Genomic DNA, 14,694 nt, shown 5'->3' on the forward strand with positions numbered 1-14,694 from the left:
CTTGTCCCTGAAATGTAACTAGCTGGATTCCTAATGAAACATATTCTTATCAAAGTAATTTTCTAAAAACAGTATTCCCCCCGCCCAGAATTTTCCTTACTTAGAATAGCTTGTTCATATGTCTTCCTGATAGTGTTTTCACAAACGGAGACATGTTGATACCACCTGTGAAAATTCTCCTCCCAAAGTTCACGCTGAAAAGTTGGAATGGTGTCCTTGGACTGATAAATGAAAAAGTGTCTTCTCGCTCTGGGGGTATCCATAGGTAAGCAGTGCTTATGTGGCTAATGTCATGTGTACACAACTTCTGAACACAGTGGTGGGAGTACACCAGATGCAGAGTAGACGGGATTGTATACACAGCCTTAGATTACTTTAAAAGCAGCTGAGTCACATTCATAGTGGCTACTGGCTATTGAAGCAAGACAGCAAGTATCTGAATGCCAACTCCTGAGGAGCAACAGCAAGAGAGGTATATTGCCCACATGCCCTACTTGTGGGCTTTCTATAGTTATTTGAGTGGCCAGCGTTGTGTCTTCACTGGGCCAGTGTAGTCTTCATGGGTGTAGCCAAGATTTTTGTTGGGGGGGGGCAAGCCTTTTGTTAGGCAGAGGGCCTTCTCGGTGATGGCGCCTGCCCTGTGGAACGCCCTCCCATCAGATGTCAAGGAAATAAACAACTATCTTGACTTTTAGAAGACATCTGAAGGCAGCCCTGTTTAGGGAAGCTTTTAATGTTTGATGTTTTATTCTATTTTTAATCTATTGGGAGCTGCCCAGAGTGGCTGGGGAAACCCAGCTGGATGGGCGGGGTATAAATAATAAATAATAAATTATTATTATTATTATTATTATTATTATTATTATTATTATTATTGGGGCAGGCCTCTTGTTTGGGGGACAGAACCTCAGTTATGTATTTTTATTTATTTGTATTGATTTAGGAGGGGCAGCTGCCTTTCCTTGCCTCCCCCTTGGCTACGCCCTGGTAGTCTTTGAAAATTGCTTCAGAAAAATGGAACCAATTTTCTTGGTTTTTCCAAAGTTATAATTAAACAAGCTGCTAGTAGAGCTGATAATTATGCACACTGGAGGGACTGTATTCTGTTGATAGGTATAATATACTTACTTTTTCAATATGCATTTCTTACAGGCTGTTTACATTAAATGGCCAGTCTGTACATGGATCTGATGAGCTAGAACATAACCATTTTTACGTTGCATGCGGCAAAGAAAAATTTCAGCCTTTGCCGTACTGGCAGCATCCTAGAGTTCCAGAAGATATTCGGCGGTGAGCACAATATTAATGATATAACTTAATTGATGTTACATTGCTGGGATATTAAAAACTGACATTATACCTCCTGTCACCCCCCCAACCCCCCCCCCCTTTGCTTGGGTTGGTATAAATATTTTGCTAATATGGATTTCAGCCCTTTTAGTGGAAGTTAGTGTTGCTAAATTGTTGCTAAATTATTCCAAATTCTATTGAAATCTGTAAACATTAAGCACCTGAGTCCTGTTTAACCATCTTAGAATGTTGCTTTCTTTATTGTAGGGAGTTTTTAGAGACAGGACGAACCCTTGTTTTCTTAGGCATTTGATAGATTGACTATCATATTCATGTCACTTGGGATTTAAGTGCTAAGCATTTTTGGGGGGTTTCTTTTAATGGGAAAGGGCAAACGCTATAGGACAAGTGACTTCATAATAGTTGAGATGCACAGGAAATATGAAATGGTTTGGAAAGGTTTACATATATTGAAAGCAGCAGCTTGAGCCCACAGCAATCCCATTGCCTCAAATGATTGGTTCATAGCACTTCTATTTTACACCAGTGGCGCATATATATATATATATATATATATATGCAGGTTTTGGTGTCCTCGGGTGTCTTCCCGTGTAAAAGTTGGGGTGTCTAGGCGACGTTTCGACGAGGTCTCACTCGTCATCTTCAGGCTGGTGCTTTCGGCTTCTTGTTACTGGAACAGAGCAGGATCTCAGTGTTTGAGTTCCTATAAATACTGTAGAGGGGGTGTGGTGTATAGCCTCCAATGTTCTGGGCAGAGAGGAAGTTCCCAGGCTAGTGTGCCTTTTCTTCTTTTGTTCCTTAATTACTTGAGAGATATCTTGAGTGATTTCTTGAGTGATATCCTGAGTACCACTTAGGTGGGTCATTAGGTGTGGATTAGTTGTTAAAGTCTTTGTGTCTTGACCTCTTGAACTTTGTGAAGAGTTTTCCTGAGAAGATGGCTGTACTGTACTTAGTTGTGCTCTGGCTTGGCTTCGTGTATAGGGGCGAGCTGTGGTTTTGTGGCTTGTGTCAGCCAGATCTGTGTAGGGATTGCAGGGGGGTGCAGCATCCGGAGGTGCCACCATGGATTGGCTACTGGATGGTGTCTGTAATTCATCTGTGGAGAGGGTCTGGGTTTGGGTCTGGTGTGGTTGATTGGTGTTGGCGTTCTGTGTGCCTCTGGATCTGGTGTCAGTTTTTGTGGGGAGGGCTAATTTCCAGATGTCTGGCAAGCGGGATGTGTCGTCACGCTTGTTCATGTTGTGAGGGTGTTTCTCTATCTCGATGGCTTCCATGATTATTCTCTTGTGGTGATGTTCCGTGTTAAAGAGCAATTTGGAATCTGCAAAATTAATTTCGTGTCCTGTTTCTTTCATGTGTTGGAAAAGAGAGGAAGTTTTTTCTTCTTTTTTGACGGCATTCTTGTGTTCTGCGATACGTGCATTTATTCGTCTGTTTGTTTGTCCAATGTACGTGGCTGGGCAGACTTTGCAGGGTATTTCATAGATCCCTTGGTTTTCCAACTGGATTTTATCCTTGGGGTTTCTGAGGATATTGGCTATTTTTTGGTTGGTGCAAAAGGCTGTTTTGATATTGTGTTTATGGAGGATTTTGCTAATTTTATCTGTAGTGCCCTTGATATAAGGAAGGAGGGCCATGCCATTGTTTTCTTCTGTGTCTTGGTTTTTGGGGGGTGTTTCCTTTTGGATTAGCTTCGTAATCCTGTTTTGCTGGTATCCATTGGCAATTAACACGTTTGAGAGATTCTGTAACTCAGTTGTCAAGTGGTCTTTGTCAGCCAGGCGTTTGGTTCTGGAGATGAGAGTCTTGGCTACGGAGTTTATTTGTGCAGGGTGGTGGTGTGATTGTGCATGTAAGTAGCGGTTGGTGTGTGTTTTTTTCCGGTAGATAGTGTGTCCTAGGGAGCCATCAGGTTTTTTGTAGATTAGGACATCAAGGAAGGGAAGTTGGTTGTTGGCTTCTATTTCCATAGTGAATTGTATTTTGGGGTGTAAGTTGTTGAGATGTGTGAGGAAGCTATCCAGTTTTTCTTTCCCGTGTGGCCAAATTACAAAGGTGTCGTCAACATATCTGAGCCAAAGTTTGGGTTTGTGTTCTGACTTGTCTAAAGCATTGGTTTCAAAGTGTTCCATGTACAGGTTTGCGATGACCGCCCAAAAACCAAAACACAGAAGAAAACAATGGCATGGCCCTCCTTCCTTATATCAAGGGCACTACAGATAAAATTAGCAAAATCCTCCATAAACACAATATCAAAACAGCCTTTTGCACCAACCAAAAAATAGCCAATATCCTCAGAAACCCCAAGGATAAAATCCAGTTGGAAAACCAAGGGATCTATGAAATACCCTGCAAAGTCTGCCCAGCCACGTACATTGGACAAACAAACAGACGAATAAATGCACGTATCGCAGAACACAAGAATGCCGTCAAAAAAGAAGAAAAAACTTCCTCTCTTTTCCAACACATGAAAGAAACAGGACACGAAATTAATTTTGCAGATTCCAAATTGCTCTTTAACACGGAACATCACCACAAGAGAATAATCATGGAAGCCATCGAGATAGAGAAACACCCTCACAACATGAACAAGCGTGACGACACATCCCGCTTGCCAGACATCTGGAAATTAGCCCTCCCCACAAAAACTGACACCAGATCCAGAGGCACACAGAACGCCAACACCAATCAACCACACCAGACCCAAACCCAGACCCTCTCCACAGATGAATTACAGACACCATCCAGTAGCCAATCCATGGTGGCACCTCCGGATGCTGCACCCCCCTGCAATCCCTACACAGATCTGGCTGACACAAGCCACAAAACCACAGCTCGCCCCTATACACGAAGCCAAGCCAGAGCACAACTAAGTACAGTACAGCCATCTTCTCAGGAAAACTCTTCACAAAGTTCAAGAGGTCAAGACACAAAGACTTTAACAACTAATCCACACCTAATGACCCACCTAAGTGGTACTCAGGATATCACTCAAGAAATCACTCAAGATATCTCTCAAGTAATTAAGGAACAAAAGAAGAAAAGGCACACTAGCCTGGGAACTTCCTCTCTGCCCAGAACATTGGAGGCTATACACCACACCCCCTCTACAGTATTTATAGGAACTCAAACACTGAGATCCTGCTCTGTTCTAGTAACAAGAAGCCGAAAGCACCAGCCTGAAGATGACGAGTGAGACCTCGTCGAAACGTCGCCTAGACACCCCAACTTTTACACGGGAAGACACCCGAGGACACCAAAACCTGCATTCCTGTACCCGTGAAAATCTACGAAAGCAAATATATATATATATATATATATATATATATATTATTAATTTTCCATTTCATAACATTTAAATACATCCTTGTTATTCACATATGTTTTTGCTTATATGAGCTAATCGACTTCCCTCCCTCCCGTCTAATGGTTTCCCTAATTCCCTAAGTGTTGTTAACTGTTTACAAATTTCCTTCAAATATTGTACAAATTTATTCCAATCTTTTTGGAAGGCTTGATCGCGCTGGTTTTGGATTTTCCCGGTCAGTTTCGCCAGTTCTGCATATTCCACCAACTTTATCTGCCACTCTTCTATTGTTGGTAATTCCTGCTGCTTCCATTTTTGGGCTAAAAGAATCCTTGCTGCCATTGTTGCATACATAAATAATTTCTGATCTTTTTTCAGGATTTCTTCACCTACTATACCCAATAAAAATGCTTCTGTTTTTTTTTTTTAATGTACTTTTGTACATTTTCTTTAACTCATTATATATCATTTCCCAGTAAGTTTTACTTTACTTCATGTCCACCACATATGATAGAAATTTCCATCCTTTTCTTTACATTTCCTTATTTCTAGTCTTATACATATTAGCACATTTAGTTGGTGTTATATACCTTCTATACATCATTATCATAACCTTTTCTTTTAAAGCACCACAGGCAGTAAATTGAATTCCTTTGTTCCATAACTTTTCCCATAACTCTTAACTGAATATTATAACCAAAATCCTTAGCCCATTTTGGATATGTTTACATTTCATGCTAAACCATGTCTTAGCACTGCACACACTGGTTGGGCTTCCACCCCACCCCTGCCTTTTCTGCCCTCCTTGCATCCACCCGTAAAAAAACACACACACACACAAATCCAGCCACTGTAGTCTGTTAAGGATTTCTGGGAATTGTAACTCTGTGAAGAGTAAACTACAATGCCCAGAATTCTTTGAGAGAGAGAATGTGCTTTGAATGTGCTTTAAAGGCATAGTGTGTACACACTCCTAGTAGGAGCACTTTGGCAGCTTTGGGTGCCAATTTCATTTAAATTTAGTCATTGCATTCAAACCCAGGATGGTGGTTTTATCACTAACCTCTGTGGTTTACCACTAACCTCTGTGGTTCTGAAGCTGGCTTGTTCTTACAGAGACCTTACATTTTAGTATTTATATCAGGCTTCCTCAACCTCGGCCCTCCAGATGTTTTGAGACTACAATCCCCATCATCCCTGACCACTGGTCCTGCTAGCTAGGGATCATGGGAGTTGTAGGCCAAAAACATCTGGAGGGCCGAGGCTGAGGAAGCCTGATTTATGTCATAGAGGTGATAGATTCTGCATGGTAGTAAAATCAATGAGGAGCAAATTATAGATCTACTTCAGTGCAAATCTTCATTGAATAAAGTGCATCATGGTTTGATTCCTCCCCCTTTTTATTTTTACGGGAAGAAGTTTTTAAACTGTTAAAAGTTTTTAAACTGAGCATAGTTAGTGGAAACCACTAACTACCATCAAAGTAACAGGGCAGGGGGTGCAAAACAAACCCAGAAAACCACAGGGAACTTGATCTTGCAGACAGCGCAGCACAAGAGATACTACTTTGTGAAAGAATTGAAGAATGTTGGATTCATTTCAATGGATCTACTAGCCAGCAGCTGTTAGGATCTCTTCTTCACTGTTTTTTTTTTCAGAGCTACCCTCCTTTTTTCCCCTTTGTGGAAGAATCAAGCAGTGAGTCTGAGCAATTACAGCTGCTCCCCCCCCCCTTTCAGAGCTCTTGCTCTGACTGGACACAGGAAGGGAGCTGGATGTGTTGAAAGCATAGCGCAACTCTTGTGTTCACTGTTCTGGCCTGGCTGCCTCTCTGAGTGAACTTGCTTGAGGAACATAGGATTCACAGAACAGTTGGAAAGGGGATCCCAAGGGTCGTTGAGTCCAACTTGCTGCAGTGCAGTAATCTCAACTAAAGCATCCATAACAAATGACCATTCAGCCTCTGCTTATGAAAGTACCACCTAAGTCAGGCATCCCCAAACTTGGCCCTCCAGCTGTTTTGGGACTACAATCCCCATCATCCCTGACCACTGGTCCTGTTAGCTAGGGATGGTGGGAGTTGTAGTCCCAAAACAGCTGGAGGGCCAAGTGTGGGAATGCCTGACCTAAGTCAACAGAAATGTGGATGTGATGGCTGAACCTGAGGAATCCCAGCCTGCACAGGAGTCCCTGCCTCCGGGACCAGCTGAGCCGGGGCTGGGGCTTGAACCTGAAGGGCCCTCACCTGTGCCGAATCCTCAGGAGCAGACACCAGCTGAATCTGCTCTGGCTCCGGAAGTGATCGAGGACCCATTGCCTGCAGGTGCTCCACTCTCAGCCCCGTCAGGGGAAGGTGAGGTTGCCTCTGGGTCCGGTAACCCTCCAGCCTCTCCTGAGCTGCAGAGGCTCAGGGCAGAGAGGTGGAGGGAACTAAATTCTCACAGGAGGAGTGCTCGCCTCCAGGCCAGGAGAGGCGAGTCACCTGTGGATCAGACCGCCCTATGCCTCGGGGCAGATAAAAGCCAGCCAGCTCAGTCCCAGCTTGCGGGAGCAACATTGTTGGTAACCTGTTCTTGCCGGCACCCTGTCCTGCTCTTCTGCCAGAGTTCCTGACCACACCTGACTCCTTGCCTTGGACCCCGCTTCAGCCTTGACGGACAGCCTCCATACCACACCCTCGACCTTGGCCTGGACTCAGACCATGCCACACGGTAACCCCCCAGGACCAGCACAGTGGAAGAGATTTGTAGGCTTGTTTCAACCTGGCCAGCATCCTTTGCAGGCACACTGAAGGCATGTTCTAGAAGCCTCTATGCCATAGTGTCTAGGGCTCACAGGAGTTTGGGTTTTGCAGAAGAACCAAGGACAAAGTCTAAAATGCCAGAGTGACCACTTCCAGTGTTTTTATTGAAGAGCACCTGTGGGACGGACTCCACAGCAAGGAGATGGCTTAGTCCAGTGAGGGACTGTCCGCACCCAAGCTAAGATGCATACATTCATTATACAATGGAATAGCATTTGTCACACGGGAAAACAGGTGGTAAATGCCCAAACATTGCCAATGTTTCTCCTCTTTGTGCCCAACCTCCCAGGCCCACAGATAAGGGTACCATCCAAGCTGGCCAATTAGTGGAGATCATAGCAAGCTATGTATGAGCGGCATGCTACAGCTTACTACCAATTAAGGATGGGGTCATCTTGAGTACCAACATGGCGTAAGCAGAGCATCTGGAACAGTCCACCATGTAGCTGGCACCTGGTGGGAGCTCTTCTTTGCTCTTTTGCCCCTCAGCAACTGTTATCTAGCCATATTGACTTGAATTAGTTCAGATGGCCAAGTATTTTCCCATTGTTTTTATTCCATCCCACAGTAATGTTTGTTATCTCACCACAGTTTACTTTCTGTGTCTGAAGCTGGTTTTGAAGCGATCAGACGTCCTTTCATCATACGTCAATAACTCTCCCCACAATGTTGGGAGAGTTTTCTTGGTCTGTGGTTCAGGTTTTGTTTCCACCTTTCATACTGATCCAATTAGGCTTGTGTAAAATAAAACAGATATTCTTAGTGCTTGTTCCCCAACCTAAATGCCTTCATCTCTTTGCTTATGAGGTTATGGTTGAGGGCAGCTCGTTTTCAGGAAACACTTGTCATAGAGCATTCTTTAATGTATTTCCATTTGCTCTGAGTTAGCTCAAGAGCTGAATCTTGAAGGTCCATTCCTGAAGGTCAGTCAGACCATCTTGTTAGAATGCTTTTTTTTTTTTTTTTGCCCCAGTCACTCTCTATCAGATTCCTTTAGCTGAGAGACATCAGGTGACTGACTTCTTGGAGCTCTGCCCACACTTTCATTAAGCCTCCTTATCTTGATATAGGCCATGACTTAGATCCTTCTTTGTAAAAGTTATTCACATTCTCTCGCTCTCTACTTAAATACAGTCATACCTCAGGTTCCAGAGGCTTCAGGTTGCATTTTTTCGGGTTGCGGATGCGCCAAAACCCGTAGTACTGGAATGGGTTGCTTCCAGGTTTTGGTGGTTGCGCATGCACAGAAGAGCTAAATCATGCTTTGTGCATGAGCGCCGAATTGCAACCCGTGCGTGCACAGATGCACCGCTGCGGGTTGCGAATGCTGCAGGTTGTGAACGTGCATTCCGCACGGATCACGTTCGCAACTCGAGCGTCCACTGTAATGGTTATTCATTCGTTTTGTACTCAGGGTTATGCCCAGTGTGTTTTTGTTTTGTTTCTTGTTTTTTTGTGGGGGCGCAACCTTTGTGCAGAAGCTCTGGACTTTGTAGAAAGCTACAAAGGGGCCGAGTTGCACAGTTATGCAGACTACAGCCTTACTATTTTCAGCCATGGTTATAAATAGAAAGGCAGTCTGTCCCACCAATTAAGCTTATTGCTTCAGCTGAGTGTAAACTCTTCCTAGAAACTGCAGTAGTGAGCGACAGTACAGGATGCAGGCAGGCAGTAGCCTTGTTTCTGTAAATATAGTAAGAGCTGCATTTTTATTTTTATTTTGTTTAAAACTTATGGCAGAATTATTGACAGCAGATCTGCTTCACTTAGCAAATTCTTCTGACGTGGAGGTCAACAGCTTTCTCTTTCTCTTATAAAATAGGGCAGTATTCCTTCTTTACATCCAAAGTTTTGCCTCATTAGACAGAAAGTGTGGTCTGTGATCTATTCCAATATCCTGAGTAAATTAATTTTCATGTTTAAAAATATATAGCATACATTGTTCATAAAGAAGCTTTTGAATATGTCTTCCTTCAGTCTTCCTTTTTCCTGTTTCACCAGCTTCCCTGCCCCATGTTTTTTTTTATTTTAAAAAAACGAATCATGGATATAAAATCAATTATGCCTGATCAATAGATGGTATGACATATTCTTAATTTGCACAGTTTATTCCAGCTGCAGAATCTGGGGTCCTTTCTCGCAGAATTTACAACATTTGAGACACAGAATACATAGGCCACTCCCTGCTTTTGGCACTGCATATGATAAATAAATTGTAATTCTGTACCTATCTGCGCAGACATTTGTCTCACTGAAGCCAGAAACTATGGTTGCCTGCCCTAAATGATTGCAGCCCTCCTTTTGTATTCAGTTTCAGAAATAAGGAAAATGTTAGAAGATGGTTTTGTTTTTTGTTTTTTTAATTGCTGCTGACTAAGAAGTGTCATGGTCTCTAAGAAGTGGCATGGTCTCTAGTAATCACTCCCTTCAGAAGCAAAATGTTTGCACCCTTAAAAAAGTATTATATTAAACACCCATTGAGAATTTGAGAGCCAGTATGGTGTAGTGGTTAAGAGCAGTAGACTCATAATCTGGGGAACCGGGTTCGATTCCCTGCTCCTCCACCTGCAGCTGCTGGGTGACCTTGGGCCAGTCACACTTCTCTGAAGTCTCTCAGCCCCACTCACCTCACAGAGTGTTTGTTGTGGGGGAGGAAGGGAAAGGAGATTGTTAGCCGCTTTGAGACTCCTTCGAGTAGTGATAAAGCAGGATATGAAATCCAAACTCTTCTTCTTCTATTTGTAACTTCAAGAAGCCAACTGGATGTTGGTGCCTCTTAGAAGAATAAATGATGGTGGAAGCATTTACATGCTTCCAGATATCGATAAACAGTTTTCTAAGCAGAAAGAACATGCCTAGGGGAAGTTGTAGGAAGGAAGCTTCTACCCATAACTATTCATCACATGGTTTGTGGACTGTGGAAGTTAAGCACCAAGCACCAAAGGATTTGAACCAGGTGTGTTAGAGACCACGCAATAGTTCCTTAGTTGTTATCACCAGGAGTGAGTGAGCTGCAGGTACTTACAGCCTGCAGAGTATTGAATTCACTTGATTCCATGAGTCTTTAGGGTTAGCCCATCTTATTGGTCCACCATTCTGGACCAATACAGAGAAATATATTAGCTGTTTTCAGACCATTGCAAAACATCAAACCAAGCAATATGTCCTGGCTTGTCTGTGGGCAATTGGTTATTGCCTGAGATAGACCTGCAGTTATCATGTAGACTAGGGATGGCTAACCTGTGATTCTTCAGATGCTGTTGATCTACAGCTCCCATCATCCCTGACCATTGGTCATGCTGGCTAGGGCTGATGAGAGTCAGAATCCATATGGGCAATACTTAAGTTTGTACTACCTTTAAAGATAACGGCATTTTAAAACAAGATGGTTGTACTATTGAGCTTTACACTTATAAATATTCACGTTAAATAAATTACACTTTATATTTATAGGTATTATTCTAACACACCTGGACCTCTAGAAAGGCCCCCTCCGAAAAAGGTAAGATTATTTATAATGGCTTTTTAAACATTATTATATTCTCTCATCTCCTCACATTTAAAAATGCTGCATCAACAGCTGCTCACTGTCGAACAGACAAATTTCGGATGAATTCAAGTTTGGCTCATCCAAATGGATTTCAATCTCTGGCCCAACTTCAAGGATTTGCAAGGCTCTGCTGTCTACATGGAACTCTGCATGGACAATGTGTGTGAATTACTATACAGTGGTACCTCTGGTTATGAACTTAATTCATTCCGGAGGTCCATTCTTAACCTGAAACCGTTCTTAACCTGAGGTACCACTTTAGATAATGGGGCCTCCCGCTGCCACCGCATGATTTCTGTTCTCATCCTGAGTTAAAGTTCTTAACCCGAGGTACTACTTCCGGGTTAGCAGAATCTGTAACCTAAAATGTTTGTAACCCAAGGTGTTGGTAACCCGAGGTACTACTGTAGTTGGGATCCAAAGAACTGTACAGCGCAGTCTGTGCTGTGAAGGAGATACTGCCTCCTGGCTCCCTGGCCACAGTGCCAACTGCGTTCATTACTCCGGTAGCTTTGAACAGCAGATTGTGATATGCCAGAGATCTCATCTTTAAAGGTGTGTGTACATGGAATCAAAAATCCTAGGGCATGCTTAAACTGTTAAGTGTGGTTAAGGTACCGTTCTTTTCCGTGTATAAGACTATGTTTTTTTACTCTAAAATGATGTTCAAAATCTGGGCTCGTCTTATACACTGTAGCTCTTTGAATCCTATCCATTGCCATTGGCAAGAAAGGTGATGACCCATTTCATGCTTGTCCAGTATGTGTGCAACCGTTCAAATGCACATCACCCCAACCTGGAAGTGGCCTGAAAAGCGGGTGGCACAGGGGCAGAGCTGGCTTATGCATACTCTACTAGCACGTGGGGGGGGTCTTTCCCCCCCTTGTTTCATTTTCCTTGTAATGTGTGATTTGCAAAACATTTATCACAGTTTGTTTCCCTGCAAAATTTCTTTGCGCTACAATAATACTTTATTTCAAAATTGTCTCCTTTTAATAGCTAATATGCAAATAAGAAGGAAAAGATCTCTTTAAAATACCTTCAATTGTGTTTGAACGCTACAGTCTTGTTCTTTATATTATTATAGGCTTTGGGCCATTTTTTTTTCATGTGGGTGAATCTTGTTACCTGAGCTTGGAATTATCTGTAATAAGAAGAAGTAAAACATGAAGAAGAAATGTTTTAAATGTGATACGGCAAACAGTAAAAAGAAGCAACTTTTATTAAAGAACGTGAGTTGCCTAAAGCCACCAAGTTTTGGGTTGAACTGAGGTATTTTTTCTCAGTCCTAATCATGCCCAGCCACTAGACTAGGGGGGCACCAACTTTTTTGGACCAGCGAGCACATTCTGAGTTTTGAGAGGCTGCTGTGGGTTCCAGTCACAAAGGGGGGGGGCATAACTCAATTAGGCTGCTTTTGGGAGGCATGGTGTCTCACACAAAATTAGAGAGGGGGCAGTCATGGTAAAGCTTTCCCCTAATTGCATTTCTATACCAGAAGAGGCTTAACCTGTTGAATTTCTGCCTGCCTGTACAGCTGTTAAAGGCAAATATGCTTTTCTCCAGTGCCAACTCTGAACCAAAGTCCAGACTGTCACTTAAATGGGAGAGATCCCCGTAAAACGTGAACTTACTTCTGAGTAGACCTGGATACCATTGGACTGTGACTTAACTGTACAGTGAATACTTAATGAGTGCTTGGTCTTTAGCTGCCTAAAGCTCTCTGCAGAGTGAATCACATTTGCCTTTTGTGGAGATTCATATTGCCTGGCGTTCAAATGCCTCACTTTTAATGCGCCTTCAGAGTGATGAGGGTATTTGGTTCTAGTGATGTCATAAAGGCACTAGCCAGCGGTCTGCCCTTAGCAGTCAATCATACACCTGTAGTCTTCTATTTGGGATATGTTTTCACAGCCACCAAAGCAAAAACACCCACCTCATTCTGAAAATGCTATGACTAAACAGTCGGTAGTTGCAATCCTGTATCCACATACCTTGGATCAAGCCCTGCTAACTTCAGTGGGGCTTATTTTTGACTTGATATATAGGTTTGCTTGCTTCGTTGGGTCAGACTTGCATGTGAAACCTTATTTGTCCTATAAAAGACATCCTTATCAATATTGCTTTTTATTGACTGAAAGGAAGGCGAGTTATAGGTCTTCTCACCCAATATTTCCTTGTTTTCACATTTTGTTTTAGACTTTGTATACTGCTTTTCACCAAAAAGCAACATTTAACTAAAATAGTAACGTAATGTAGTAATGGAACACTTTGTCATTTTCTTGGAAAGGAAGTAAAGAGTTACAACTTGTTTGCTTGTTTGTGTGTTTAGATATATAGCCCTCTTATCATATGGGCTTAAGATGGATAGTAACGTATTAGGTTTTAAAAGTTATATAATTAAATTCAGAGCAGCAGTGGGGAACTTCTGGCCTGCAGGCCTAATCCAGCCAGCCACATCCTTCAAGCTGCTCTGCTAGGCCTGTCCCAGAGCCTCACCCACCTATTAATCACCCCATGTGATTTTATGGCTTTTGGGGGGGGGGTGTCGTTTTATGGCTTTTACCATTAGTCATCTTGCCATGACTAATGGATCATTTGGTGCATCTACCATGTTTTAATCATTAGATTGAAAACAAGCCCTTAAAGAGCTGGCAAAGTAATAATGTTATCTTTGATCTTAGCACTAAGCACCACAGCACAGCACTAAGATAAGAGAGATAAGCACTAGAATGAGAGGGGAGAGAACATAGTGCTAAGATCGGGAGAGAAAATTCCTTTGGCAGAGGAATCTTTGTAGCCACCTGCAGACATGTGCTATAGTGGAGAAAGAGCTGGAAATGTGCTCTGTGCGCGCGCGTGTGTGTGCATTTTTCTTTTTTTAAGGATTCATTTTGTTTCGCCCTGCTCACCATTGGAATGTGGCCCACATTGTCACAGATCGTGAAAATGATAGAGATCTTCATCAGGTTTTGCAATGGATAAAGCAGGCTGTAGCTCATGTTGCAGAATATGTCGGTCGTAGTTCATGCCACAATAAATGTGTTAAGGTTGTGTGTGTGTGTGTTTTTAATGCAAAAGATCTCTTACAAGTAAATTTATCTTCTGTCTTGAAGTTGAGTCATGAGAAGAATTTCCAAACTATGTAATAAAGATGGTGGTGATTTATATTGTGTATCAGGGGGCCCTTTAATTTTTTCTCTCCGCATGGTGTGATGTATTATGTGCCACAGCACTGATACTACTGTACCCTCCCTCATGCCAGTGCAGGTAGCCAAGCCTAAGCAAATCCCAGGCATATGTAAGAGACAGATATCACTCAGCTCACAGGCAGTGAATCTGTTATAGACTCAATCGGCGACTCCTGGCTTTGGACTGTAATGTGTTGGTAGTTCCATAAAGTGGTATTGGGCTCTCATGCATTCTTCGAATTGTATGCCTGTGAGATTGAGAAGAGGGTAACATAAATGCAGCACGTTGTCTTTGCGAATTGAAATCTAATTTGTTTACCTGCTTATTTCAGTTTTGTATTAGGTATTAGAGTCATGAAGAGTAATAAAACAGTAGTTAAAAAAAGGCTTTAGGAAACAGCAACAGGGAATAATTTGTTTACATGTCTTCTGCTGCTGCAAAATGTCTCTGTTAATATTAAAACCTGTAATAAAAATGCAAATAGTGGTGTTTGCATATATTTTAACACTTTTGTTGATTTATTGAATG

The 14,694-nt window shown here is 42.5% G+C and overlaps 1 protein-coding gene across 6 annotated transcripts in view; it reads left to right on the forward strand.

The window, feature by feature from the left end:
* Positions 1–14,694, forward strand: part of DCDC2C (doublecortin domain containing 2C) — a 59,521-nt gene that overhangs the window by 8,991 nt on the left and 35,836 nt on the right. For all 6 annotated transcript variants that reach the window (XR_014155152.1, XR_014155153.1, XR_014155154.1 and 3 more), the window contains exons 4-6: positions 134–265; positions 1,153–1,290; positions 10,878–10,926. Coding sequence is in view for 3 of the 6 variants with exons in the window: in XM_081857155.1 (XP_081713281.1) it covers positions 134–265; positions 1,153–1,290; positions 10,878–10,926 (319 nt within the window). In the remaining 3 variants the exon portion in view is untranslated. The remainder of the gene's footprint in view (positions 1–133; positions 266–1,152; positions 1,291–10,877; positions 10,927–14,694) is intronic.

Source organism: Podarcis erhardii (assembly GCF_964252035.2).
Source record: "Podarcis erhardii genome assembly, chromosome: 3".
Classification (NCBI taxonomy): domain Eukaryota; kingdom Metazoa; phylum Chordata; class Lepidosauria; order Squamata; family Lacertidae; genus Podarcis; species Podarcis erhardii.